We start from the raw sequence: 22,686 nt of genomic DNA on the forward strand, positions 1-22,686 counted from the left end.
CCGATTTTACTATTATAATTTTACTGCTTTTATTTCATAAAACATTGGAAAACAACGAACATGTATAATGATTTTTTATCAAAGGAATTTCATTTCATCCATTGAAAGTATTAACACCCAAACATGGCGCCATTCGCCATTCCTCACTTAGTGCCACCAACGTAACAGTTGCAAATTTAAATATTATAAAAATAGAATTCTTTTAATTTGATAATTGCTATTTAACGAATGAAAACTTCGAAATAAGTTCAAATGTAAAATCATAATTTAAATGGTGTAGTAAAATTTTATCTGTGAATAAAAAAAACTTGTATATTACGAAATATTTTCGTTACTGTTTCAATGTGACCGGACGAATTGTTTTCCTCTGATACTTAAAGATCAAACAAGGAAAGTAAGTTTTATTGTTTACACATTTTATTTTATTTTATATACGATTAATGTATTTTTGTAATTAAAATTCCAAGCTATATAAATTAAGAAATTAATATTGAAAAATAACGGTACAGAATAACCTGGTTTGATTTCAAAACAATTTTTTCTCCTTCTAAAGAGGCGCGTAATTTTACGTATTATGTGCATATTTAGATCATCGTTAGCAGTGTATAATAATGTAACGTGCTAAAATTTTGATTATCACTTATGTAATATTTACGTATCTTATCAATCTCTAGCTCTTATCAAGATTTTGTATCACTTTTTCATGAGATTCATTGCATTTTAGTAGCAGATTCAGTGGAATAAACATTGCTCAAAATGGCATCATCACAGGTACTTTATCATCTTAAATATATTTCATGTATATTTTTTTATAATAAAATTATGTTATGTTCTTATATAATGTGGTTAGCGTATAATAATATATATATTACTTTTTATAGATTGAAAAAATTGTAAAGCTGTATAAAACATTGGCACAAAATCCGTCCTTAAATTCTGCAAAGATTCTTCGAGTTGCAGAAAATGAAATATCAATCATGGGTGGATGGTCACAAAGAAATTTAGAAAGGAAAATGAATCAAAAATTTTCTCAAAATTATATTTTAGATTCAACATTACGACTTCTATTTGAACATTTTCCCACTGATATCACAGCGGAGTATGTTACATTTAAAAATTTTGATTTATTGTGTAGAAATACATTCTTTATATTCTTGAATATGTTCTTCATTTAAGACTTTCATCTGCATTTACCGAAGATGCACAACAGAGAGCTGTATTAAGACAAGCTACAGTGGACAATACCACAAAACAATTTATTGAAATTTGGGATAAGCAAAAACTCATTAAGAATTATGACTTAGCTGCTATAGATGTGCATGGAGATGTATACACAGATTGTAATTAAAGTTTGCGTACACAGTATATATTGTTTCAACTGTATTGCTTAAAGAATGATATGTTTTATATTTTTATTTGTAGCCGAATTTTCTTCTTTTGAATGGTCTCCAGATAAAAAGAAAATCGTGTATATTGCAGAAAAAAAACTTCCAAAATCAAAACCATTCTATAAACAGAAGTCTCTTAATACAAAAGATGAAGAGAAGAAAGAGGAAACTGAATCAGTGGTAAGATATTTTTGATTTACAATGTATAAACACACTGGTAAGATTTTTTAATATCATTTAATAAAATGTTTGGAGCAGGGTAATGAGTACGTTTATTTGCCTCATTGGGGAGAGCAATTGGTAGGTAAACACAAACCAGTGGTTGTAGTACTTGATACTACGAAAGACAATATTTCAGCTGTTTCAAATATACCGGATGAATTATCACCTGGTCAAGTATTATGGATGAAAGATAATGAAGGAATAATTGGTGTAGCATGGAAACACGAACCAAGACATTTAGGTCTTATTGCATGTACTAATAGACTTTCTTGGATATTCTTATGGAAGGATGGAGAGTTCAGTAAGAAATATTTTATGATAATAATACTGCTAACATTAAATATCAGCATATGATTTAATAATAAACATACACATATTTTTCTAGAAAAACTGTCTAGTGATGGATGTGCTGTCCGTTGTCCTCGACTTAGCCCAGATGGGAGATTTTTAATTTGGTTGGAAAGAGAAGCTGGTGGTGCACATCAGAATGCTCACAGGCTAATGCATTTAGACTTACAGTCAGAAAAACAGAAGGTAGTTGCATATTAATATATTAAGATAATATTTGTTTTATCTAAACTTACTACTTCTTTTTGTATTAGGCCAGTATTCTTGTAGACATTGTACCTACAAGTATAGCTATTAAAAACTCCAAACAATTTTATGGTTTGTACGGTCGTTTACCACGTCGATGTTGGAGCAATGATTCACAATACATATTCTTGAGTACACCTCAACAGAATAACATACGTTCCTATGTCGTAGACATAAGTAAGAAATAAAAATGTATATGTATATATAACCTTCGTTAAATTTTGTTGAATGTCATGATTAATATATATATACTTGTAGAAGCAAAAACCATAACCGAAATCCAGAATGATAAAAGCAGCCTTACTATTTTGGACGTGAAAGATGACGTTATTGCATTTTCGCAAACGTCTCTTTTAGATCCTTCTGATCTCATAGTCGGAAGATTTCACCCAGAAGTGGTCGACAGTGGTATCATTCCAAAAAATAAAATTCTATCTTCTGAAACAATCCCTGGTTCTGAAAATCTAATGTACGAAATCTGTGATTACGATTACAATAATGACGATGAAATTAGTAAGTAATTTAATACTTCAATTTATAGAGCAGTATGATACTCCAATATTTTGACTTTAGCTAATAACGCAACTATTTGAACATTTTAGAACATTTCAATTTCATCTATTTCGGACCGAAGAGTGGGGACAATAAATCTGTACCGTTGATTATTGCAGCCCATGGTGGACCTCATTCTAATTATGCAAACCAATTTGCACTAGATTACTATCTATTTGTATTATCAGGTGAATGTTAAATTTTGCTTATCGTTATCCAGAAGTTTATACTAATGAAGTACTTATATTTAAGGTTTCGCTGTTGTACAAGTTAATTACCGTGGTTCGACGGGAATGGGTTCTAAGAACGTCGAATACCTTCAAGGAAAAGTTGGAGATGTTGATGTAAGAGATTGTGTAACTGCTACAAATGAGGCGTTAAAAAAATACCCATGGTTGAATCCAGATCAAATAGGAATCACTGGCGGTTCACATGGTGGATTTTTAGTAACCCATCTAAGTGGCCAACATCCAGTAAGTCGATAAACGAAGAATAATTAACTTAAAGGTAGTTGTACAAACAATATAATAAATTTTTTTCTTTAGGACCTGTACAAAGTTGTTGTCGCACGGAACCCAGTCATTGACATCGCTGCTATGTTCACGATATCAGATATTCCAGACTGGTAAAATATTAACATATTTTTAAAGATTTTTCATAGTTCTGAGTCGTTTCAATCATATTACAGTCGCAATGCTTTGACTAAGGAAGAGAAAATTAAGTATCATCACGATGTGTAAGGGCAAACGTAGAACAAGATATCTTAAGCAGCAAAATAATAACTAACGCATAAATATAAACAATGCTTTATGTGCATTAATGTGAAAAATCAATTAAGGTATCTACAATATTTATTCTGTTTTTGTTTTCACTGATAATTCTAGGTGTGCCGCTGAAGTGAATTATCCTTTCGACGAAAGCACACCGATGCCAGAATCAGAACAAGTTGAAATGCTTGTGAAAATGTTTAAATGTTCTCCGATCATTCACGTTAACAAAGTCAGAGCGCCAACTTTATTGTGCATTGGTTCAAATGATTTACGTGTGCCACCGTCTCAAGGAAAATTGTGGTACCAGCGTCTTAAAGCAAATAATGTCACGACAAAGTGAGTTTTAAATAATTAACTTTTCTGTAAATTAAAATTGCTTATACAAATAATATAAATATTGCATTACAGACTGCTACTTTACGAGGACAATCATCCTTTGGCATCAGGACCAGTGGAAATCGACAATGTTATCAATGCTTGCTTATGGTTACACAAATACATCTCAACGGAAAAGTTTGAAGGTATAAACTCGCAAGATTAAGAATGTGATAAATACTGGTAATTTTTTTATAATTTTATTATTACAAATTTAATATTTACACAAATTCGTCATGTATACGTGTATAAAGGTTCGTAACAAATAAATTTTCAAAATATACACATGTTCCTAGATGTTGTATAATACTATAAAATTTTTATACCTTATATATGTATAAAAACATTATAAATATCTTACATATGTATAAGCTGTATTATTTCGTGTTTGCAAACTGCATAGTCAAGATGCTATGTCTTAATAAATACACACTTCAATATAAGGATATATTTGTTGCGCAGATCGTCATGATGCAAATTACGACACTAAACAATATTTTTGTTCGGTTACTTGTGTCGCAAGTATCTCAACTTTAAATTAAAAACAATCTCGTATAAATATTATGTTTATTAAATACTGTACTTCTCCCAATATTAAAAAAAAAATGACTTACTAACTATAAACGAGGATCTTCTCGAGATAGTATTTCGTTGTAATTAATTGAGTAATCATTCCTCGAAAAATAAACATTTTTTTTCTTGTGCCTATAATTTTAGTTGCATATTTGTGTTTTAACTACAACAAAAGAGTATTTATTTTCGAGTAATAAAGAACAATGTTTAAAATATATTGCAGTAATAGAAAATATAAAAATTTACAACATTATAGTTATTGGATAGTGTATGGAAAAAGTTGTTGGTATAAAATGTTTAAAAATGGAAAGATTTAAGTAGTTTCTTTTTCTGAGGTTCATATATGTAACTGTGTATCATTGTCCCATTCAAAAAGGCACTCATTCATACCATATATATACATATATATATGTATGTATATATATGTATATATGAAGACTGCACAGTGTACAGCAGTACCTAATTAAAACATTAGATAATATGCTGTCAATAGCTATTAGTTACATTTAGTAACTTACGATTACGATTATGATCTAACAGGATTACTTTGTTCTGGAAATAATGAATCATAACTAGGTGGTAAATCTTTATCAGCAACGGTCGAGGTCACAGCGACTTCTAACATTGGCGCTGAAGGGACTGGTGGATTTACAGTTCCTTCTGTTTCATGCGGCAATGGACCTGGCCTTGATGAACATGCTGCTGGATCAGCACAATCCAGAGACCAACATAACTTCTGCGATCTTTTACATATCCATAAACCCATAATGAATATAATAAAACACAGAATCATTGTAGTCACTGCACCCACTGTTACTTTAGTACCAGTACCAGTGCTAATGAATTCATTGGCATTGTTTGGACACTTGTCCTCATCCGAACAAACATTTGGCACACAATTATAAATTCCATCACAGAAGAATTCATTTTCCAAACAGATGTTCGAATCGATGGATGTATATTTGGTTGGGTCAACTTTGCTACAATCTGCAAATCACATATGTTAAATTAACATACGTATTATTAAAATGTAATTTATCTTAAGAGCAATATGTTAATCAAATTTACTTTTATATGGAGTATAAACAATACTGAGAGCAAGAAATTCTCCTTCCTCTAATTTATTTCTTGAAATGAATATTTCAGTTTCCAATTCTCCACCAGACTTGCGTGTGCTTGGATCGAATTCAGCGAAAATCCCTGCTGCCGATACGGACCCTGATGGATGCATACTTTGTTCAGGCTCAGGTACTGGATAATACTTTGTTTTACTGCGATCCAGTGACCCACAGAACTTCACTGTTCGATAGTTATCCTTCCTCTTAAACTAATACATCAAACCCCAAAAATGTTATTAGTGCCACCATGATAAATTATTTTAAGCAAACATAATAAAAACACCCAATAAAAAAATGCCAGAATGAAATAACCATAGCACTCACCTGTACATAATCTAGGCATTGCGTACCATTCCTTCTGAATGACATTTTTTGAATGACACCAAATAAACCGTCCCCTTTAGCTGCCTTGAAGACGAACCTGCAATAAACATTCTGAAGAACATCCCATCGATCAAACATGTGTTTAGGCAAGACCACCGCAGCTAGATCAGTGATTTCAATGGTTGATTTGATGCCAAGCCTGTGGCAGACTTTTTCAGACTCCAAACCATCTGAGGGAAGAGGTTATAAGTGAAATATCCTAGACGAGTGGGAAACGTCGACTGGATTCGACAAGGAAAACTCACATTTATCGTACTGCCGGCCGTAATGGGTGCACGAGCTGTAGTTCACGTAATTATTCGCGAGGAGCATCAAACACAAAAGATGCAGAACATCCCGTCGAGCCATTTTCGCAGGAACTGTCAGAAAGCCATAAAGGACACGGTTAACGTCACCGTCGATCAACGAATAATCGAGTCAGTGATTAATTCCCAACTGATTCGCCGCGATACGAAGGGGGAGAGCTGGGAAGAAAATTGGAAGACGTAGGATATTTTCGCGGAATAGTCGGGTTCGATTCACCGTCTTCGAGGATACGTCATCCACGTATCAAAACAAAACGAATGCAGCTCTGATGTCCATGGGAAAGACAAAGAAGGGGGGAGAGAGAGATATAGAGAGAGAGAGAGAGAGAGAGAGAGAGAGAGAGAGAGAGAGAGAGAGAGAGAGAGAGAGAGAGAGAGAGAGAAAGAGAGAGAGTAATTTCTAAGATCGACGATCTCTGTGCTCTGCGTTTCAAAACGAAAATACACGTCGTCGCGACGAAAATTATTTTCACACATAAGATTAACAAGGGCCGACCTGTTAGAATGGACGGAAATACTTCGGACGGCGGGAAGGTGATACGGTTGAATTTCGACGAAGTCGAGGTCGGTAAAACGGCGGTAAAAACGATAGAATTATGGAACGAATCCTGTGTGAGTATCGGTTTGTGTTTCGCTACTGACAGTTATAAATAATACATTTTTATAGAATATTAACATCTTTTCAATATATAATTTTTACAAATATTTTTATTCTAATTTAGAAATATATCTAATTGATTATCGAACGTGTTTATCGATGTATTAACATCGAAAATCAAATTTCTATCGCAAGGGGAAGTTCATTTCGGTACGAACAGTGTTTACGTGCAGTATTTATTTTTGAAATTCGTAATTCTTACAAATATTTTTATTCCCGTTTAACGATGGACTTTTTATTAGTTGTCAAAGATTTGTTTTCGTGAAAATTGTAGATAATATTTTTAGTACAAGGGGAAATTGATTTCAGTATGAACAGACTTATCAAGTTCAACGGGACCCGATTACAAACCCACTGGACCACGTTTTCCATTTACGTTGTTACACATGGATGCTGGCGCCGAAAGAGAAATACGTGTGCGAGGTTCGTTACAGTCCGTTCGTTGCATCCTCGACGAACGTGGATTACTTTACCATAACGGACTCCATCGGGACCTGTTCGAAAGTGATTACCCGCGGGACTTGCATCGGTGCGCATAATAGAATATTGCTATTGAGTAACTCGCGCGTATAATAATTTATCATCATTATCATTATCCTTCTCGATTTAAATTACATTCGAATTTTTCCATCGCTCCAAAATAGGACCCCGTGTAACCTGCTCGACAACGAAGATCGTTTTGATCAGCACAATCAAGAATCCTGAACCAAAATGGCGCATTAAACTTATGAATAATTCAAAGGCACCGGCCCTCTTCATGTTCGCCTTGGATGATAATTATCGGCCATTTAAGTTAGATAAGAGATATGGCTGCATCAATTCCCGTTCCTGTAAATACGTAACGATTATATTCACACCGCCGAAAAATGGAGTTTACAGCTATCGTTTGGCGGTTTTAATTCTGCATCAGGTATCACTTAACACGTTCGCTACCAGCGTTGATTTCGGTGACGGTCTCCTCAATTATATTTTTTTAATCCAATAAATCTAAACAAAATATTAGAAAAATGAAACTGAAACTAGTCATTGAGTTCCTAAATATAATGTAGTTTATAATTCCTAATAACAATATCTATAGGATTAATTTCATTTTCATTATGTAATATATAGTACCACTGGCGGAATTTCTATAGAAAAATTTCGGAAAATCAATTTGACTGTTTAATAGTTCTAGTGTTAATTAGAAAATTTTGTTTAACAATTAGGAGCCGATCATCATCGACTTATACGGATACCGAAGCTCGTCCCGTGCAAAGGAAGACGAAAATCGCTTTAATTTTCCTCTGAGAGAGAAAAACCGCTTCGCAGAATACATGAACGACAGCGTCGACGCAACGGGTGACCTTCCAGTTGCGTCTTTCTCAAAGAATTATTTTGATTTTGGTCACGCCGAAATAGAAACAGAGACGACTATTCAAAGAATACCGCAAGCAGTATGCTTTACTAATCACAGTCAATCTGATTTATTGGTCACCTGGGCAGAAGGTGATTTTTATCTCGACAAGTACTGTAATGGAACAAATTGCTTCGCAGTGTTCGCGAAACGTATTCTATTCAGGATGACTCACAACAAATATGAGAATTTACGAGATATTCAACCACGGGTATTTTCCGTGAGTCATCTTATGTAAAGGACGTTTCGCTGAATTTGCGTCGAATTTGATTTGAAATGCATTTTGTAAATTGCAAATTGGAGGATAATCTTATGGAAAGATTCACATGGAATAATATGCCACTTCAGAACGGTTGGAAAAGCGTTGCGAATGCAACACCTGATACATGAACTAACGGATATTAATATCTACTTAGATGATGAAGGGATTTTTAACGTGAAACCTAGCGAGCTGCGCGTGACGCGGAATCAATCAGCGCTATTTGAACTCTCCTTTCATCCAAACGTCAGGAATAATTTATTCGGACAGGAGATCGTCGCCTCCGTTTTCACGAGTCATCCAGGGGACATCGTTTTTCCATTTGTTGCAACAATCAAAGTGATAGGTTTGTTTTTTTTTTAATTTTGAAAGAGATTCAAATTGAAGTTTGAATCTTGGAAGAGATTAAAATTAAAGTTTGAATCTTGGAAGAGATTAAAATTAAAGTTTGAATCTTGGAAGAGATTAAAATTAAAGTTTGAATCTTGGAAGAGATTAAAATGCAATGCATTTACTTGACATAGGAGTTACGGTAAATTTGATTGAATTCGCATTAATTACAGCAATTTGTAGGTCATTCGTTTCCCACTACGTCGAATGGATGGATTCCGCAATATGAAATACCTCAAACTGTAATAATGCCACCGTGCGTGCCACCGTTTCCGGTCTACACGACGTTCGTGATCAGGAGGTTCGGTCATTTACCCATGATGTTCCAATTCGTTCCACCACCGGAGTCTCGTTTCTCTTTGAAGCCAATGCTTGGGATGATTCATCGGTATACTGATTGTATCATGCTATTTATTAATACAGTTACATAACAGGACATATTAAAATTTTTGATAGATTTATTACTTTCATGATCGTTGTTATGTACACGTGATGTCATTGAATCAGCAGACCGGTATCACGTAATGGCGCATTTAGCTGGTTATTATCTTCCATAATGATTATAGCCCTTACATATAAATTTCTTTTTAATGATCTCCAGAAACACTCTGTTACATCGGTCGGTATAAAAGCGTTAATACAACGGTCATTAAAATGCTAATGAAATTTACTTTACACAGATAATTGCATTGGATATTGAGACGTTAGCTGAAATTATTATCATTTTAAATTGTAGAAATTATCAAGTAATTGCGGTAAAAATGTCGCCGAAAATGAAAAACGAACAAATTTACCTAGAACGATGGACCGTATATTTTAACGGAAACGTCGAGAATGCGTGTTACATTGATTTTAAAGGATATGCGGAATACGCGAATATAATATTCTTGAATGGCAATGTTTTAAATTTCGCATCAGTGTATCCACGTTGTCAGCAGTTTAAGAAACTCGGAATTCGGAACGTCACACGGCATAAAATCAAGTAGATCAATGGGAATGTCTATAAATATGTTTAAAGAATTAAGAAAAGAACATTCTTTTTAATCACTCAATTTTTCGTTAAGTTAATACTGTCTATAATTATATAAGAAACTGAAATACGCGGATGTATTGCTATATTTATAGATACACGTTTTTCCAAATACCAAATGAACTCACTATGCAGACAGTAAGCGGAGAAATTGAACCGAATGATATTCTATTTCAAGAATGTTCATTTCAACCAAACGAACCGTGTCTTGATTACGATTTCGAGATGCAATGCGTGTTAATTGCTATGAAGAATGAGAGTACTATAGGAATGAAGAGTTGCGTGAATCTACGCGTTCGTGGTAGAAGCGAATTGGGATCGTTGGTGGTAAAATTTGTTGAAAAAAAAAACAGAACTACTTGAAATGAATGAAAAAAATGTCTTCTCGTTTGAAGTCTCCTTTTTCATTATTTTATATTGACAAAATTGTTTTTCTGTTTTAGGCGACTCCTGAAGAATTAAATTTCAGTGAAATGGAATACGGTTCCACTAAAACATTGACTTTTACTCTTTTTAACTATAGTCTAGTAAACATTTATTTTAAACTGATTTGCACTCATCGAAACTGGCCAGTGGGCGATATAGAAAGAGATGTTCAAATGCGTCCATCAGTAGGGACAATTTTTCCTGGATTTCATAAGGAAATCATGATTTCTATTACACCCCATACGCCCGGTTATTACGAATTTGATGTTCAATATCTGATAAGAGTGAATTCCAGATTAAACACTCTTTTGTTTGACCAAAGTCCTACCAAAGTTTGTACTGCGTGTTGTATGTGCATATTGCCTACTTTGAAGGTAGGTAATATTATAAGATTTATATATGTTGAGCATTATTATAATTTATACATTTAGAGTAGATTTTGTTGCATGTGACAGATTTACAATATTTGTGCTTATGGATATGTACAAAAAATTCCATTAAATATAAGCAAACCATATCTGTGGGAAGCACTGGAAATAGATAAGTATGATCATAGAAAATATAAAACGTACTATAAAATAATTAATTTTACTGAATGATTATTTGATTTTCTTTTTTTAGATTAAATAGAATTCTTGAAACGATATTGCCAGGAGAAAGAAAGAAATTGAATGTAACATTCTTTCCAACAATTATAAATAATGAAACTGTTTTTATAAAACTATCTGTTAAGAATCATTCAAGATTTTCTGTTTCTTGGAGCATTAAGTGGATCCACCAATGTAACTGCAAACCAGTCATGCAAAAGATTGGTCTTTCATTTCAGAAAAAAGAACTTGATTGTTTTCATCAGAAACTTTGTATTCTGTATCCAGTATCCGGCGTACTAAAGGTACTAACTTTTGTTCACTTATTTTTCGATTTTTAAGGACAAATGGTTTACATGTCATCTGAATCTTGTTAGAGCTGCGAAGAAACTGTAATCAATATGAAAATCTATCACTCATTAGTTGGAAAATCGGAGATATCCTGGGAATTAGACATAGGTCATAATCGTTGTATTATTTTGGACATGTTAATTGATTGTTTATCCGATACAGAGAAGCAATATAATTTTCTAAGTAAAACGTGCATTAAATTCGGACAAATTTATTTTGGAAACAGAGGACCGATTTATAAAGTAAAATTTAGTTTCATTGATTTAATTAATAATGTAAAAAAAAATAAAATCGTAGGCGCATTGGATATATAACATAACAAACGATGATTTATCGTATTCCATAAACGTCGATGATATTTCCAAGATTAATGAACAATATCAGTGCGAAGTATTTTGTTGCTTAACTAAAAGTGGCATAGTGGAGGCTCGATCGGCAATACCTTTGCTTTTGAAATTTCAGCCTAGGATGTTTGGTTTTTATAAGGTACTAAAAAGAATGTATTTTATTATTTTAAAATACATAAGAAAAACTATATTCAAAAGTAAAATTAATATAGAATATTTGTTTATAAGGCGCTAGTCATAATAACATTGGGTAATAAAAAAATGAAATTGAATGTAGAAGGTGAATCATCTTATGACTTCAGATCGACTATAATTGAAAAATCAATACCAATTGATTGTACTTGTGACACTACAGAACTGCCTGTATATTTCAATATACAGTGCATAGATATGTGGTCCATTCCAATGCATAATTCTGTCATTAAACTGATTATTCTGCAAAACCGTTTGAATCATGATGCACTTGGGTTTGAGTGGAAATGGTATTTTTTTCAAACTTTCAGTTGATTAAACTGTTTTTGTTCTAAAAAAAATGTTGAGCATTCCATCGGTAAAAAAATTGTTTCTGATCATCCTAATTTATTCGGGTCCCGAAATTCTTTTAGCAAAGATGTGTCAGAGGTACTTCAAGTCAAGATATTTCCCCGCAAAGGTGTAATTAGTCCAAGTACCATGAAAAGTTTTATGCTAAAGATTTTCACGAAAGGATACCCCTGTGGATTTGATCTTGATATACCTTGCAAATTAATTAATGTCAGTAAAGTACGTGAATATCAAAGAAGTATTATCAAGTACAATCTTCTGAAGAACGAATTGGAAGGACAGTTTATTATCACAGAAAGAGGCACTACTATTCCAGTAATTAAATATTATATTACTTATATATATATTCACTTAGCAAGCACAATGAAAGGAAAATTTTATCCATATTATCACTACAAATATTATTTTTATAGAAACCGTGGTTAAAAATATTGGACAAACCAAGTGTATTTTATAAAACATTAAGTTTACGATGCACCATATATTCCATGGAAGATGAACGCATAAGAAACAGTTTAAAAGAAGAATTGAAGAGTGCACCATCAAGAGCAGTATTTCTTGATGACAGTGAGAACTACAATATCACAAAAAATGGAAAAGAACTTAATATAATTACATTTATTCTGGAAGGTTTATTGTGGTAAATAATTTTATTTGCAGATATATAAAGTTGGTAAACGATTAAACAAATTATATTTTATAGGGACATTGTTAGTAGTAGAAGATTCGAAATGATCATTCGACAAAATTTAATACCTACAAGGAATTTATATTATTCTCAATTTGCAATGAATCTGCATGAAAGGAAAAGATTAATAAAAAGATCATTTATATCTCCACCATTATCCTTTATTAATTCTATATTAGAAGAAGTACATATAATTACAATAAAATCAACTTGCAATATTTATCTTTCTGTGATCAAATTTTAAATAATTAATATCCTTTTTCAGGCATTGTTTCTTATAGTACACGAAGAATTTTCTTTGGATATAGCACACTTAATTCCTGAAGAAGATATAAGGCATGATAATTATATTAAAATTATTCAGAAACAAAACAAACTTTACATGGAAAACAGTGAAAGTACAAAGTCACAGTTTTTTAAAAATCAATCCTTTATTATTACTTATGTCATAAAAACACTTATCATATAAATGATATTATTTAGATACTCAATTATCTTCTGCTATGTCACAAGAGAATTATACAAGAGGAATATTTAGAGTGTCCTTTACAAATTAAATGCAAGCAGTAAATACTTAAGTAATAAGTTATTTATACTAGCTAATTTTTGTCACATATGGATCTGGAATTCGCTTAAACACAGCCAAGAACTTTAATCCTTTATTTCTAGTTACTTTCTGGCCTTCTTCTGTACTTACATACAGCTGCTCCACAATAGGATCTTCATCCTTCATACAAAATTGAATATTATTACAATTATTTAAATTACTTTTTAAATAATTATGTACCAAAAAAAACTTACATATTCCTGTTCAGAAACATCATCAAACAATGGATGTTCACGAAAATGCTGCACCATCCAATTATGTAAATCTTCAACGTCTGTCACTGTGTACACAATAGCCTTTAAATAATACATTGGATATTATTACAATTGAAAGTAATTTGGATTGCAAAAGTTTTTTTAAATGAGATACTAAAAATAATATTACTCCTTCAGCTAATACATAGGCATATTCTGCCAGAAGAGTCTTATTTATAATTCTCCATTTGTGTTTAGACTTCTTGAAATGTGGATCTGGATATAGAAAGAACATCTTCTTCAGTTGCCCTTTATAAAAATAGTTTGGTAAATATTTCATTGCATTGGTCCTCAAGCATGCCACATTCTGATATTGCCCAGGATTTTGAGATCGTAATGCAGCTATGCGATCCATTACATAGTCAGAAACTTTTACTCTGATTTCCATACCAAGAATGAGATTATCAGGGAACATTGGTGATAGTGTAACTATTACAGAAAATACGGTCATTTAATACAATTTTAGAATGTTAAATATCAGATTTTGAATAAGATCTGAATTATACATACCCAATAACCCTCCATAGCCACAACCAATATCTGCGAATTCTACACGCTTCCTCTGGGCATTATTTTCATCTGACTTTACTTCATTGTTTGAAAAATAATGTGGATACAAGGCACTCCAATTCATTGCATCAGGATTTACGGGGCTAAAAAGAATTTCATTTAAAAGCAAAGTCAGAAAACATTTGAAATAACAATGTTATGTTATTGTAAGTTTAAAAGCCAAGACTTATTTTATTTATAGATACATTCACGTACTATTCTATACAGTGATCCGCTATGGGATTTGAGTGGGCTCGTTGCCTATAATATTTTTTTTGCGGTAACGGTAGTGGCTCTGACATGATAGTAGATTTCGACAAAAACAAGTCCACATGGAGTGCAGCGTCTTAACCTAACCCGATTGAAACCTAACCAAATTGACAGGTTGTAGTTATTTAACTGTCAAGTAATGAAGTGTTCGTTGATTGGTCAAAGGAAAAGAATTCCACAGAAATTATTGAAAAATTTGTAATTCGTTAACAAAGATTTATTGAGTCGCAAAATTAAGTTAAATACATAATTATATCCACTAATACCTAGCGTATAAAAAGTTTATGTAATTACACTGAAGGTAGTATAAAATTTAATAGCTTTATTTTTTGTATTTTAATAGATCCATTTTTTTTTACACATATACGAAATACAGTTTTTGTGTATAGAAGTTATTTTAATAAAGACCACTTTAGCTGATCCTTTGCAGACTGCAGAACCTAGAACAAAAACAAAGCATTTACAAACATATGTGAGAGTTTCTTAAATATTGTTAACAATGCTGCCTTCTAGATTCACAAAAACTTACAATCAGAGACTGTGCGAAGAATGTAGAATGATGCATGAACACAAAATAAAGAAATCGAAAATGTTTCTATGTGACAAATGGACACAAACTTTACTAAAACATTAAGTTTATCAAGGGTGTCACCTAATAGTAATTGTTACCTGTGCAACTGTTTGTTCCCCCAAAGGAATGTCATCTATTCGTAATGCTACCCTTTGAACAACACTGGAGGCATCAGCATCCAAAATAATTCTAAAACAAGTTCATTATTAATTATTTTATGAGTAATAACATTTAATTTATTTGCCAGATAAATATTATTTACCCTCCATCACAGATCTCATCCATTGCTAACATTACTATGTCTAAGCTATCCAAAACAGCCCTTTTCTCAACATTCTTTCTTAAAATTTGACTAACTGAATCATATAAACAATTTAGAACACTCATTAAGATAAGCTGAAACAATATTAAGGGATATTATTAAAATGTACTAAAATCACACTTAAGATTAATTAACTTTCAGAAAAACACATACCTCGTTCTCATGAGAACTACCCATAACATAAAAGAATAAATCCACGTTACTCCTATAAACACAAGTCAAACCATCCAACATGATGATCTCTGCATTAGCTCTGTGTGTTTTGTTAAAGAGATTTTTTTCAAATGCTTTTTGCTCCTTTGGTGTGGGAAATATATTCTTGTCATAATATTTGGCTAATATCCTGTTACCATCATTGTCAAGGATGGCCATACCCTTGACAGTATAAAGTGTTGGTTCCTACAGAAAAATACTACTGTTATTATGATAGAAACAACTTATTTTAACTCTTTCCCACGTATGCACCCATGTAATATTTTACTACAAATTTCAATGTGAGTTTCAATGACCACGCATGCTAATTACTTTCAATACGGTTAGGGAACACCTTTAAGTGGTAATGATATTATGAAAATAAACAGTAAATGGGAACAGACAGGAAAAGCAAACTTAAAATCAATAGAAATCATACGCGTTGTAGAAAATCGCGATCCTGGTCACTCTGATGAATTGGAGAGAGGTTATGTTCCACGACTTTCGATGATCCACCACGATTCATGATTACGATTGCACGAGACAATATTTACATCAAAACCGTATGATTACGAGACGTAGTTTAATACGAAATCTGCGTAAAAAAACGTAAGACGCACAGTAAAAAAACCTACCAATAGCTGACCATCCATGTTTACGTCAAACTTGACGCGTCAATATTCTTATAGTTCTATACGATTCTGCTGCCATCTATACAAATATTAAATTTTCTTTCGATAAGGTTATGTACATACCTGAGTAAATAGTATTTATACAAATAAAACGTTCCTTATCGGATTAATAAACAATATTATTAGGTCATAAAAATATTTCCAGTCCTTGTAACAAATTAAACTCCAACTCCTTCAGACTTTCAGGATATCTCAGAAAAATACATGTTTTCATTCAGAGCAATTAAAACATTTTAACTTAATCTTTGAAATACAACAATTAATTCTTGTACTTCTGTGCATACCAAATGTTGCATATAGGTGCAAGAATTATTTTAAAAAAATTCGCGCCATTGACTGTGGCGCCATCCGTGGCAAAACGCTCCAACTGGTAGCCAAATGTTACCGATCTGGAAATTCACCAGGATAGAATGTGGCGCCCTCTGTGGCAAAGAGGTCAAACTGGTAGCCAAATGTTACCGATGTGGAAATTCACCAGGATAGACTGTGGCGCCCTCCGTGGCAAAACGCTGAAACTGGTAAACAAATGTTACCGATCTGGGAGTGCGCGCGGATATCGTGGAACGAATTAAACCCCAATTTCCTTATACTGTAAGTACTTTATTTTAGCAAATGTTTGTATGCAAATATCTACATTTGTGAATTAATATAAACTGCATTGTCATGAAGTTCTATAGAATAAATACTACTCGCATTGTTATACATTTGTTGTGACTAAACATTATGACATGTAGCAAAAACGACGTAAGTAATTATAGTAAATGTGTACAAATCTTCGCGCGTTGGGAATTTTGTAACGTATAACATTTGTATATTGGTTTACCGTTCTCTAAGCGTAGAGTGTAGTGCAAAGCTTCTGATGTTTTACACAGTCATTAATTCAGAACATGTGATACCGAGACCTCCAAGCTTGCAATGTCTATCCCACACCATATCTATGATATCATTCAGAAGTATTATATACAATAATAATTTGCTCACAAATCCAGTGTTACACACTGAGAAATATGCAATTGTTATAGATAAATTTAACTTTTTTTCTCTTTTTTCTTTATCAGATTTGAATATTTGCGGAAAAATTCTGGTCCATCCCATCGGCCACTAAAAATAATGACAATAATTATCTCGATTTTGTTTAGCAATTTAACGATAGATGATTATAATTAATTTACCGTAGCATCAAATTCCAATAGAGAAGAGGAAAGATATAAGTTTTTAGTATAAATGTAAAGTAATATTCTCGTCCCTGATCGACTGGAAATGTTTCTAGCGGTTGCAAATTATAATCAAATTCAGCTAGAATACATTTTGAGTAGCCAGTAACCAACGGGCAGGATGAGTAACCATTATAAGCCATGGTCATTGGTTTACCAGCCAGGTCATCACAAATATTTTTATATAACACTTTGCCCTGGGCCGCTAAAAATCAAATATGTGAGACCAAAAAGATTCAATTTTTATGAACATCATATTACCTATCGCTGCCATTGTTTTCGAATTTGGAGTATCTGTACAATCTCCGATTCCATATATATTCGAATATTTCGTATGGCGTAAAGTTTTAGAATCTACAGACAGGAAGCCCACTGCGTTCGTTAATACAGGATGTTTTTTCAAAACATCCGGTGGACCCATTGGTGGACAGACATGAAGAAAGGAATACTAAAAGGAAAATAATGAATATTATAAAGTACATTATGTCATGTATGTTTTATATAAAATACAAAAATACCTTTTCGACGAATGTCTCATTTGGTTCATCCAATTTCTGAAATATAGCTTCTTGAGCAGATGGTCTTATTTCCACAAGATTCGTTCGGACATTTACTGTAATATCTCTTTTTTTACAGACTTTCCAGAGTGCATCAGCATATTTTTTTACACCAAATATAACTGGTAAAGATGTATTATATATTACTTTTACATTATCACGCAGCCCTTTCTATAAAAAGAAGAAAAGTATTACTTTTACTTATACTGTATTTAACATACAGGTGCTAATAATGGTGTTTCTTAATGTAATTATGATGAATTAATTACTTTACGAAAATATTCCTCTGCAATGTATGCAATTTTCTGTGGTGCTCCAGGACATTTGACTGGACTATTAGGGAAAGTAAATATTGCTTTGCCTTCTTTAGTCCTCCCAAGTTTCATATAAACATTGGGTACAGTATCAGAACCATAAATGGAACAAACTTGCGATGTATAGTCTTTAAGACTGTCTGTTAAACCCGGTATCTGATGTATATGTACATTGAGTATAATTAATTTCCATTTGTTAGTGTAATGATATAAAATAAGTTTTCCAACCTCACTTTTTCCCAATGTAATTGCAATCCCATTGCAACAATCATGATTTCATATTGCACTGTATCGCCGTTACTCATAGTCACTTGATTCTGTTCTGGATCGAAGCTCATTACATTTTCTTGAAGCCATTTTGCATTCTGTGGTAAAACCGCTTTCATTGGCTTTTTAGAAGCCTCAAAGGGTCTTATGCCACCACCAATTAAAGTAAACATTGGTTGATAGTAATGGATCTAAAAAATACATATGCAATTACTGTAAGCAAGTATTTTATAAATAAACATGTATATAATAAGATGATATAATAAGATGACTTGCATCATTTGGTTCTATAACAACAACTTTGTTGGGATCCTTGAATTTATTAGCAAACTTTGCAGCCATGGTACAGCCTCCGGTACCACCTCCAACTACTAATACTTTACATCTGAAACACATTTTTCCAATATGAACTAAAGATATGCACATTTCATTACATTGCAGATCCTCATGCTTTCCTTGCATAATAACACAAACATTTGTTCATAAATATCATGACTATAAAATTTCTTACGAGTGATGAAGATGTCTACAACTGTTCCTCGTTATCAGGTTCCTTGTAAGTGGCTCAGAATTACAGGTAATTAAGTAAGGCATTGAATGACGTATACATTTAAAGTGACTCATCTTGAAATCTGTTTTAATATAAAAATAGATAAAAATTATATGATAATATAAATGTCAAAGTGCAGATAATCGTATAGTAACATTACTGAATTAATGAAGAGTATTTAATAATCTTTCAAGTAAATAATACCACATACGATTATGATAAATTTATGTTAAATTACGTAGAAACTGTAATATCACAAAATTCAACAATTAACACGTAATTATAAATACCTGCACAACTGTCACGCAATTACGTATCCAATATGTTTTCTACAATTAACGTTGATTCCAATGCTGAAGTAGTTCTCTGAATATAAAATAAAACGCTATTTAATTATATCATCTGCTTAATGACAATTAAATGTTACGTTACCGAAATTTACAGCTAAACTCGGAAAGTTCTAACTATAAAGTGGTAGCCGAACGACTGATACTTGCCAGCAATCTTTTTAACCTTTAAGGACTGCGCAAACGCAATTTCAAATTTGGAACACAAGTCAAACAAGCTTTAAACAATCTTCAAACAATTATACCATCATACCGGCGAATCGAATAATTAATTAATAAATTTTAATTTTACAATGTCGTGGGTTTTATAAGCTTTATCAAATCTTGCACACTGTTCTTTGTACGTACTAATTCGACAGTAATCTATGGAAAATAATCTGACCTCAATATCAATTTATTCAGAACGATATAAAATTTAACCGTAATCCTGTTATCAAATCGATAAGAACTGAGCAGATTTGAAATCGATGAATCTAACTTGCAAACGTACCTTGTTTGACACTTGCATTTACACCCAAGTGTTAATTTAATTATCTCACTTCTATAATTCCAGAAACATCGTCAACTAAAGAATTAATAATTAACTTATGATTGGTTAATTATTAGACATCATTAGTTTCAATATGAGATTCATTTTTTCGATCTTATTTTCGTACTCAGATCCGGTTCCAAGTATCAAAAGTTATTACGTAATAACGTAACCACCTAAAAACTCACATGACATGCTCGAGTGAACCATAGTAATTCGATTTGGTTTAAATATTTAAATATTTCACGTGAAAATGTAAAATTTCATTTAGAATACTAAATATTTAACTTCATAATTTTGCTGTATTAAATCAAGTGGTGACTGAAACCTCTAGAGTGCAAGGGATTAAATTCCAAGAGATCTGCAAATAATTAATTTAACCGATCAATCAAATAGAACACAAATGGCGTAGAGGGGTTTGAAATAACTTCTAAACCGTGATATTTGTTTTAGTCATTCTTTTGCTTCTCTCTTTATTGAGGATAACTTTTTTTTAACGCCGCCTGAAACTAGGCAAGCTCGGCTCTCAATCCCGAAGATCGTCAGTCGTGAGAAATCAAAGGAAAGTTACACTTTTAATAGTTCCCTGCTACAAAAAGAAAACATCTCTCCAATGATCCAAACGTATACGTCGAAAGCGAGTCCCCGTTACAGTGCAACGATCGCACTCGTGCATTAATTACAGCGAAACTGTTCATCGATCGGTGAACAAGACACTCGCAGAATCTTTCTCCCATGATCACCGAGGATCATCCTAACCACCATAGGAACGACCCTCGTAAAAATTCGAAACCGGAACTCGTCTAAGACTCTAACACCATTCAAATTCGAATTCTAATTTCTCTTTAAACATCAGTTTCCCTAAAGTGGTACGTTCCAACATAAAACTTGGTTCTTCCACGAAGTTCAATATGTTATGTCCTGTTCACTGATCATCGAGAAACCGTCAGCCTACCAAAAACATCCGAACGATTCCCCAAAAAATCGGGAACAAGGGACGGAGAAAGCAAAAAATCGTCGTCTAACGGAAGTTATCGAAAGAAAATCGTATCCCTGTTCCTTGCGTTCGTTTTATCTCCGTTTTCCACGTGAAAGTGATCGCCATTCCACGCGAAAGTCATTGCCGTTCCACGCGAGAGACCAAGAAAATTCAGGCGAGCGAGCGACCGAGCGAGCGAGCTTTTCCCGCGACTGAGGACTTCCGGTGCGAGCCTGTATTCACGTTGGCTAGCCCGTTCTCCACGGGCCGTGCGTGAAATACAAATGCACGACTTGCAAACGATAATGATGATAATAATAATAATAATAATAATAATAATAATAATAATAATAATAATAATAATAATAATAATTAATAATAATAATTAATAATAATAATTAATAATTAATAATAAGTATACACTCTTCGCGAATCGTCGCTTCAGTTTTTAAGTCCTTAAGAATAAATTTATTTACATCGCGGACACGGTTCATTAGCTTAACTTCTGTTCGCTTCTATATATATATATTTTTATTTATATATATATAAAAAAAAGAAAAACATTCTCTCTCGTCTTCCTGTAACGCGCTCGAGCCAGTGTATAATTCTTTTCTCGTTAGTTTTTCTCCGAAAAAGGAAATGGCAGAGCTATTCCTTTTATTTCTCTCGTCTCTTAAGTGTCGAACGAAAAACAATTGTCTCTCGACCGAAGATCTTTCCGTTTCGATCTTCGAAAAGGGAAACGTGCGGCGCTAAAAAAAAGAAAAAAGAAAACACCGTTCGCAACCGATTTCGTTTATCCTAGTTCCCTCGTTCCTTTTGTCACGTTTTTCTTTTCATCCGTCGACCGGAAACCGATTAACCCCTTGCCTCGTGACGTGTCAGACTCGTAACGATTTTAACACTAAAACTACCGGATGGGTTAAAATGACCCATTCCTAAATTATTCTTTCACAATTATTGGAAAATAGATCCTCTGAGAAATTTCTAAAGGAATTGTTTCAGTAACATATAAACTAAGTTTTCGAAGTCTCGACAGATGAACTTCTGGGTTTTCATAGAAATTTCGAAGTCAACTTGACTGCTTGGTAGTTCTAGTGTTAAACAGAATTTAATAAGCATAGATATCACTCGATTCTCTTGAATTTAAACGAGATATTCATGTGACATTCACTGTTCATTACTCATCTGAAATATTAATGAAATATTCAATGAAATATTATTGACTTCTGTCATATTCTAATTCAGAGTATACACGAACATGGAATATGCTTAGAATCTTTGTCTTCTTCCCAATAAATTATTATTGACAAAGTAAGTGTATCGATCATGGCTGAGAAGTGAACCTTAAGGCAAGGGGTTAACCATAAACGCTGCTCGTGCCGCACAGCCAAGAGAACAACGCTAGAAAAGAAAGTGTTGGTCTACGATTTTTGTTTTACTTTCCATTATACCCTATACGCTTCCAGTTCCTCTTTCACTCTGTTATCCGGCCTCCCTCGTTCCGCGAAGCGAGAAG

The 22,686-nt window shown here is 32.9% G+C and overlaps 6 protein-coding genes across 18 annotated transcripts; 2 read left to right on the plus strand and 4 right to left on the minus strand.

Annotated features, from left to right (window-relative positions):
• Window positions 1-150: 150 nt before the first annotated feature.
• LOC116428763 (acylamino-acid-releasing enzyme) lies at window positions 151-4,188 on the plus strand. 5 transcript variants are annotated; one of them, XM_031980857.2, is made up of 14 exons: window positions 151-394; window positions 675-771; window positions 882-1,099; window positions 1,177-1,340; window positions 1,423-1,568; window positions 1,647-1,911; window positions 1,996-2,144; window positions 2,213-2,381; window positions 2,463-2,717; window positions 2,807-2,944; window positions 3,009-3,229; window positions 3,302-3,381; window positions 3,641-3,862; window positions 3,935-4,188. In XM_031980857.2, exons 2-14 carry the CDS (start codon window positions 757-759, stop codon window positions 4,065-4,067), a joined length of 2,175 nt encoding a protein of 724 aa, XP_031836717.1. In that variant the 5' UTR covers window positions 151-394; window positions 675-756; the 3' UTR covers window positions 4,068-4,188. The 5 variants fall into 5 exon arrangements, with proteins under 5 accessions (XP_031836717.1, XP_031836700.1, XP_031836708.1 ...); XM_031980840.2 differs by having other exon boundaries at window positions 725-771; XM_031980848.2 differs by having other exon boundaries at window positions 728-771.
• LOC116428814 (uncharacterized) lies at window positions 4,088-6,537 on the minus strand. 2 transcript variants are annotated; one of them, XR_004235355.2, is made up of 5 exons: window positions 6,222-6,537; window positions 5,917-6,146; window positions 5,543-5,801; window positions 4,516-5,461; window positions 4,088-4,432 (listed from the first exon to the last, which is right to left on the minus strand). XR_004235355.2 is itself a non-coding variant. In XM_031980930.2 (4 exons), exons 1-4 carry the CDS (start codon window positions 6,322-6,324, stop codon window positions 5,001-5,003), a joined length of 1,053 nt encoding a protein of 350 aa, XP_031836790.1. In that variant the 5' UTR covers window positions 6,325-6,537; the 3' UTR covers window positions 4,088-5,000. The 2 variants fall into 2 exon arrangements, 1 of the variants encoding a protein (XP_031836790.1); XM_031980930.2 differs by having other exon boundaries at window positions 4,088-5,461.
• Window positions 6,538-6,558: 21 nt separating this feature from the next.
• On the plus strand, window positions 6,559-13,517 carry LOC116428843 (cilia- and flagella-associated protein 65). 3 transcript variants are annotated; one of them, XM_076374041.1, is made up of 17 exons: window positions 6,559-6,893; window positions 7,249-7,468; window positions 7,584-7,849; window positions 8,145-8,424; window positions 8,749-8,937; window positions 9,165-9,369; window positions 10,107-10,338; window positions 10,455-10,811; window positions 10,893-10,981; window positions 11,059-11,329; window positions 11,673-11,861; window positions 11,951-12,204; window positions 12,328-12,580; window positions 12,679-12,905; window positions 12,969-13,137; window positions 13,219-13,351; window positions 13,437-13,517. In XM_076374041.1, the coding sequence occupies exons 1-17, from the start codon at window positions 6,786-6,788 to the stop codon at window positions 13,508-13,510; spliced, it is 3,516 nt and encodes a 1,171-aa protein (XP_076230156.1). In that variant the 5' UTR covers window positions 6,559-6,785; the 3' UTR covers window positions 13,511-13,517. The 3 variants fall into 3 exon arrangements, 2 of the variants coding, with proteins under 2 accessions (XP_076230156.1, XP_076230157.1); XR_013000134.1 differs by lacking the exon at window positions 12,969-13,137; XM_076374042.1 differs by lacking the exons at window positions 12,969-13,137; window positions 13,437-13,517 and having other exon boundaries at window positions 13,219-13,374.
• Window positions 13,518-13,536: 19 nt separating this feature from the next.
• LOC116428827 (tRNA (guanine-N(7)-)-methyltransferase) lies at window positions 13,537-14,748 on the minus strand. The gene is made up of 5 exons (XM_031980945.2): window positions 14,580-14,748; window positions 14,325-14,467; window positions 13,945-14,243; window positions 13,755-13,856; window positions 13,537-13,680 (listed from the first exon to the last, which is right to left on the minus strand). Exons 1-5 carry the CDS (start codon window positions 14,663-14,665, stop codon window positions 13,549-13,551), a joined length of 762 nt encoding a protein of 253 aa, XP_031836805.1. The 5' UTR covers window positions 14,666-14,748; the 3' UTR covers window positions 13,537-13,548.
• Window positions 14,749-14,935: 187 nt separating this feature from the next.
• Window positions 14,936-16,484, minus strand: zetaCOP (COPI coat complex subunit zeta). Of its 2 annotated transcripts, none has more exons than XM_031980964.2 (5): window positions 16,354-16,484; window positions 15,680-15,925; window positions 15,467-15,600; window positions 15,303-15,393; window positions 14,936-15,073 (listed from the first exon to the last, which is right to left on the minus strand). In XM_031980964.2, the coding sequence occupies exons 1-5, from the start codon at window positions 16,369-16,371 to the stop codon at window positions 15,026-15,028; spliced, it is 537 nt and encodes a 178-aa protein (XP_031836824.1). In that variant the 5' UTR covers window positions 16,372-16,484; the 3' UTR covers window positions 14,936-15,025. The 2 variants fall into 2 exon arrangements, with proteins under 2 accessions (XP_031836824.1, XP_031836813.1); XM_031980953.1 differs by lacking the exon at window positions 16,354-16,484 and adding an exon at window positions 16,158-16,347.
• A 505-nt stretch (window positions 16,485-16,989) lies between these two features.
• Sqor (Sulfide quinone oxidoreductase) lies at window positions 16,990-20,357 on the minus strand. Of its 5 annotated transcripts, none has more exons than XM_076373757.1 (10): window positions 20,150-20,357; window positions 19,603-19,678; window positions 19,274-19,394; window positions 19,039-19,147; window positions 18,729-18,953; window positions 18,451-18,651; window positions 18,143-18,352; window positions 17,886-18,072; window positions 17,583-17,829; window positions 16,990-17,511 (listed from the first exon to the last, which is right to left on the minus strand). In XM_076373757.1, exons 3-10 carry the CDS (start codon window positions 19,384-19,386, stop codon window positions 17,439-17,441), a joined length of 1,365 nt encoding a protein of 454 aa, XP_076229872.1. In that variant the 5' UTR covers window positions 19,387-19,394; window positions 19,603-19,678; window positions 20,150-20,357; the 3' UTR covers window positions 16,990-17,438. The 5 variants fall into 5 exon arrangements, with proteins under 5 accessions (XP_076229872.1, XP_031837049.1, XP_031837032.1 ...); XM_031981189.2 differs by lacking the exon at window positions 20,150-20,357 and adding an exon at window positions 19,810-20,133; XM_031981172.2 differs by lacking the exon at window positions 20,150-20,357 and adding an exon at window positions 19,745-19,825.
• Window positions 20,358-22,686: the final 2,329 nt, after the last annotated feature.

Source organism: Nomia melanderi, chromosome 14, assembly GCF_051020985.1.
Source record: "Nomia melanderi isolate GNS246 chromosome 14, iyNomMela1, whole genome shotgun sequence".
Taxonomy (NCBI): domain Eukaryota; kingdom Metazoa; phylum Arthropoda; class Insecta; order Hymenoptera; family Halictidae; genus Nomia; species Nomia melanderi.